Raw genomic sequence first — 5,726 nt, forward strand, 5'->3', positions numbered from 1 at the left:
AGGTCAAGCCTGCGGTGGCCGGGAGCGGCCACTGCACTCCAGTCTGGGTGACAGAGTGAGGCTCCAACTCAAAAAAAAAAAAAAAAAAGAAAGAAAGAAAGAAAGAAGGGCTGCTATTCAGTCAATTCAATTTGTAAGTCCTTATGTCCCCTCCAGGTCTTGAACTAGCCAAGAGATCTACCTCCCAAGAGATGTGTTAAGAACTGAAGTGTGCATGGACAAGAGAACCTACAAGATGAATATGGATTGTCTTCGGTTTTGTTTACACTGCAATTGCTAACATCATATGCTTTGGGGATATTTGAAAAGTTGTCACCAAAATGTGTAATTGTAATTGAGGTTTTGAGAGACCAAAGAAAGAACTCATGCAATAACATTGAAATGTGCATGGCAGTGTCTTCCAAACTTTGCTGCACATGAGAATCACCTGCAGAGCTTTGAAAATGGAAATGGGAGGGTGCAGTGGCTTGTGCCTATAATCTCAGCACTTGGGAGGCTGAGGCGAGGGGATTGCCTGAGCCCAGAATTTGAGATCAGCCTGGTCAATTAGGTGAGATCTCGTTTCTACAATCAATCAAAAAATTAGCTGGGCGTGGTGGCACTCGCCTGTAGTTCCAGCTACTTGGAAGACTGAGGCAGAAGAATCACCTGAGCCCAGCAGATCAGGGCTGTGGTGGCCGTGAGGGTGGCACTGTACTCCAGCCTGGGTGACAGTGAGACTCGCATTGAAAAAAAAGGAAAGAAAAGAAAAGAAAATGGAAAAACTGTACCCCATACCTAGGGGTGGGGATCAGAATGTCTGGGGCTAGGAGCCAGGTATTTGTATTTTATTACTTATTTATTTTTCTTTTTGAGTCGGAGTCTCACTCTGTCACCCAGGCTGAAGTGTAGTGGCATGCTCAGTTACCACAGCCTCGACCTGCTGGGCTCAGACGATCCTTCTGCCTCAGCCTTCCAAGTAGCTGAAACAACAGGCATGCAATTCCATGCCTGGCTTATTTTTTGATTTATTGTAGAGATGAAGTCTCACCAAGTTGCCCAGGCTGGTCTCGAACCCCTGAACTCAGGCAGTCCTCTCGCCTTGGCCTCCCAAAGTGCTGGGATTACAAGCTTGAGCCACTGTGCCTGGCCAGAATTTGTATTTTAAAAGATCCCTAGGTGATTCAAAAGTTCAGCATAGTTTGGGAAACATATGGTATTGCAAGTGTAAGCAATTTGTGACATATTACCTAAAGGACTCAACTAAACTTATAGAACACTTTAATCCACAGACCTCGTGAAGATTTAGATTTAAAATGCTTCAAAATTATGGTAGTAGCTTACTTAATAAAAAAGAAACTGTCAGTGAAATAGAAAATTATTCTGTAAATCTAAAATACTGTCAAAAGATTACAATCCACTCCATTTTAGGGGAGAACATCAGGAACATTTATTTCCAGCTTCAAAATTCTTTTTATAAGTACAGATACAGAAGAAATACTGACAAGATGAAGGGGGGAAAGGATATAAATTAAAAAACGCTAAAATGATTATTTACTAAGAATTGCAAATACTCATTTTCTGGGTACACCACAAAGTTCCATTCTCTGTTCCTAGGACTTTGCGTAATTCACAGGGACATGATGGCGGAGGGCTCTTGCTTTCTGTTTATCAAAATAAACCTGAATGTTCCTTGTCCCAGCTCTCAGTGAAAACTGAGACTTTACTCATCTTCATGAAAAAAAAAAAAGAGAAAGAAAAGAAACGTGTTCCAGTAGTGAGCTCGCCTGCCGTTTTAACTGTTCTGTGATTGCAACGTCTCTCCTAATTGATCAGCCCTCATTCAACAGATTTTCATGTGTCAGGAACATTCGAGGATCATATCAGCCGAGACTCCTGCTGCCTGTCTGCTACAGAGAACAATTTACAATAACAAACACACACCAGATTTGGATGAATCACCCTCCCCGGACCTATTGGGATCATTCAGTTCCTCAAACAGTCCTGTTTCTATAATTTCTTCCTGCCATGCAATGGGGACAGCACCTGTTGCAAATTTTTGGAAGAACTTCTTATCCTTGTCATCAAATTCTATCCCCCGAACCTCGGAGAAATCATCAATTTCACCGATGTCTTTGGCATAAACTACCGAAGGGTCTGGCACAAATGGGGGTTCAACTAGGCCGGCTTCCAGGCGAGGAAAGTTGATGGTTTTAAAGAAAGGGTGTTTCCTGGGATCATCAGACTTTTCTCTGTGAAAAAAGGAGGCAATCAGCCTGAGACACAGTTAACAAGGCAAGACAGGAAATGTTCTAACAAGACAAAACATGTAGCATTCTTTTCTTATAATACATCTCATTTTCATTGCAAAGTCAATATAATGACTTAAAGAATAACTGAAAAATAATAATCTTTAAAATGACTGGACGTGATGACTTACCCTGTAATCCCAGCACTTTGGGAGGCCAAGGCAAGAGGATTGCCTGAGCATGGGGGTTTGAGCCCAGCCTGGGCAACTTGGAGAGACCTCATCTCCACAGTAAATCAAAAATAAGCCAGGTGTGGTAGCGCACGCCTGTAGTTCCAGCTGCTTGGAAGGCTGAGGCAGAAGGATCACCTGAACCCAGCAGGTCGAGCCTGCGATGGCCACGAGCGTGCCACTGCACTGCAGCCTGGGCGACAGAGTTAGACTCCGCCTCAAAAAAAAAAAAAAATCTTTAAAACCACCCCAAAGCTGGGCTTGGTGGCTCAGCCTGTAATCCCGCGCCTTGGGAGGCTGAGGTGAGTGGATTGCCTGAGCCCGCGGGTTTGAGACCTGCCCGGGCAACTTGGTGAGACCTCATCTCTACAATAAATCAAAAAATCAGCCGGGTGTGGTAGCGCATGCCTGTAATTCCGGCTACTTGGAAGGCTGAGGCGGAATAATTGCCAGAGCACAGCAGTTCGAGGCTGCCACTCGGGAGCGGCCACTGCACTCCAGTCTGGGCGACAGAGTGAGACTCCAACTCAAAAAAATAAAATAAAATAATAATAATAAAATAAAATAAAACCACCCTAAATTCCACTATAAATATAGTAGCATTTTCATGTTTGCAGACAGCCTTCACATGCAGATGTAACTTTTAAATAGCCCAGCATTGGACATGTCTTTTATTCTTAGTGTTTCATGAAAATACCAGGAAAGTTCTGTGGGGCCAGATCTGCTACAGCTGCTAGTCATTGTCTCTTCAGGGTCATCCAGAACAAGTTCAGCATATCTCTGTTCCACACAACCACACTCACGTCTTATTTCTTAGAGACTGGATCTCACTCTGTCACCCAAGTTGGAGTGCAGTGGCATGACCATAGCTCACTGCAGCCTCCAATTCCTAGACTCAAGTGATCCTCCCACCGCAACCTCCCAAGTAGCTGGGACTATAGGCATGCACCACCACACCCAGTTAATTAAAAAAAAACCAAAAACTTTTTGTAGAAACAGGATCTCACTTGTTGCCCAAACTAGTCTTGAACTCCTGGCCTCAAGGGATCCTCCTGCTTCAGCTTCCCAAAGTGCTGGGTCTACAGGCATGAGCCACTGCACCCAGCAACCACTCACATTTTAAAAGACAGCACTCATATCTCCTTATCTATAATGTGACATGATTTCTGGCAGCCTCATCCACCTCCCCAACTGCCACAATAATCTTGATGTTATTTCTTTAAAGACAAAAAATTCATTAGTAATTTGCAGTTGTATAAATGAACATGCATTTGGTATTCAAGACTATGATTATTATCATCAAACACTCCTCCTTTGTGCTAGAAATTATTTCAGTATCTGCCTTAGAATAAGAGACAAAAGTATGTTCTCAACTATATAATCTCTGGTGTTAGTTCTCTGATGTTTTTTGTTTAGTTTTGTTTTATTTTTGAGTTGGAGTCTCACTCTGTCACTCAGGATTGGAGTTCAGTGGCACGCTCACAGCCACCATAGCCTCAACCTGCTGGGCTCAGGTGATCCTTCCAAGTAGCTGGAACTATGGATGAGCACCAACATGCCCAGTTAATTTTTTGATTCATTGTAGAGATCTAATTTTTTTATTTGTTGTAGAGAGGACTCACCAAGTTGCCCAGGCTGATTTCGAACCCCTGGGCTCAGGCAATCCTCTTGCCTCCACCTCCCAAAGTGCTGGGATTACAGGTGTGAGCTACTGTATCTGGTTATCTGTTGTTGTATAAAAAATGGCCTCTTTGTGACCTGCCTGGGCAACTTGGCGAGACCTCATCTCTACAATAAATCAAAAAATTAGCTGGGTGTGGTAGCACACGCCTGTAGTTCCAGCTACTCGGAAGGCTGAGGCAGAAGGATCGCCGGATCCCAGCAGGTTGAGGCTGCGGTGACCGGGAGCGGCCACTGCACTCCAGGCTGGGCAACAGAGTGAGACTCCAACTAAAAAAAAAAAAAAAAAAATGGCCTCAATGGTTAGTGGCCAAAAATAACAAACGTCATTATCTCCACAGCTTCTGTGGATCAGAATCTGGACATGGCTTAACTGCATATTTCTGTCTTAAAGTCTTTTGTAAAGAGGCACTGAAGCTGCTGGCCAAGGCTGTGGTCTCATCTGAAGGTTCAACTGAGTTTGTGGGAATTTGCTTCCAAGTTCATTCGTGTGGTTATTGTCAAGTCTCCCTCCCTCACCACATGAGCTTTTCTACTGGGCTGCCTTATCACTGTAGCTGACTTTTTAAAAAAAATGATGAGAGAGAGAGGATAGACTTTTTATAAGCTAATCTTGGAAATGACATCTCATCACTTCTGCTATATTGTTTCCTAGAAGCAAGGCAGTAAGTCCAATCCACCTTTAAGGTAAAGGGATCACACATGGATATGAATGCCAGGAGGTAAGGATCTCTGGGACTGTCTTAGGGGCTGCCTACAGTACTTCTCTTAGTTTGTCTTAAATCTAGGATTTAACAAAAACAAAATAAAAAAGGAGCTGTTTGTGGTATCATACACAAAACAAATATTTTCTTTTCTTTTCTTTTTTTTTTGATTTATTGTAGAGATGAGGTCTTGCCAAGTTGCCTGGGCTGGTCTCAAATCCCTGGGCTCAGGCAATTCTCTCACCTCAGCCTCCCAAAGTGCTGGGATTATAGATGTGAGCCACTGTGCCCAGCCTAAATATTTTCTTTTCTAAAAATGTGAATTGGACCGGGTACAGTGGTTCATACCTGTAATCCCATCACTTTGGGAGGTTGAGGAGAGAGGATTGCCTGAGGCCAGGTGTTCAAGATAAGCCTGGGCAACATAGTGAGACCTCATCGCTACAAAAAATAAAAATAATCAGCCTGCAGACCCAGCTATTCAGGAGGCGGAGACAGAAAGACTGCCTGCGCCCAGGAGGTCAAAGTTGTAATGAGCTGTGATCATGCCACTGCACTCCAGCCTAGGTGACAGAGTAAGAACCTGACATGCCCCCCCCAAAAGAAGTAAATTGATTTCCTGGTTTTCTTTGGGTTTTTTTTGAGTTGGAGTCTCACTCTGTCACCCAGACTGGAGTGCAGTGGCCGCTCCCAGCCACTGCAGCCTCAACCTGCTGGGCGCCGGCGATCCTTCCACCTCAGCCTTCCGAGTTGCCAGAATTACAGGTGCGCACTACCACACCCAGCTGGTTTTTGATTTATTGTCTCGCTGCCCAGGCGGGTCTCGAACCCGCGGGCTCAGGCAATCCACTCACCTCAGCCTCCCAAAGGCGCGGGATTACAGG

At 44.3% G+C, this 5,726-nt stretch overlaps 1 protein-coding gene across 1 annotated transcript in view; it reads right to left on the reverse strand.

The window, feature by feature from the left end:
* Nucleotides 1-1,903: 1,903 nt before the first annotated feature.
* GRK7 (G protein-coupled receptor kinase 7) overlaps nt 1,904-5,726 on the reverse strand; it is a 47,927-nt gene continuing 44,104 nt past the window's right edge. Inside the window, exon 4 of the mRNA XM_008066179.1 lies at nt 1,904-2,231. Coding sequence (XP_008064370.1) covers nt 1,904-2,231 — 328 coding nt within the window. The remainder of the gene's footprint in view (nt 2,232-5,726) is intronic.

This window comes from Carlito syrichta, unplaced genomic scaffold (assembly GCF_000164805.1).
Source record: "Carlito syrichta isolate Samal-C Ts95f unplaced genomic scaffold, Tarsius_syrichta-2.0.1 Scaffold308852, whole genome shotgun sequence".
Classification (NCBI taxonomy): domain Eukaryota; kingdom Metazoa; phylum Chordata; class Mammalia; order Primates; family Tarsiidae; genus Carlito; species Carlito syrichta.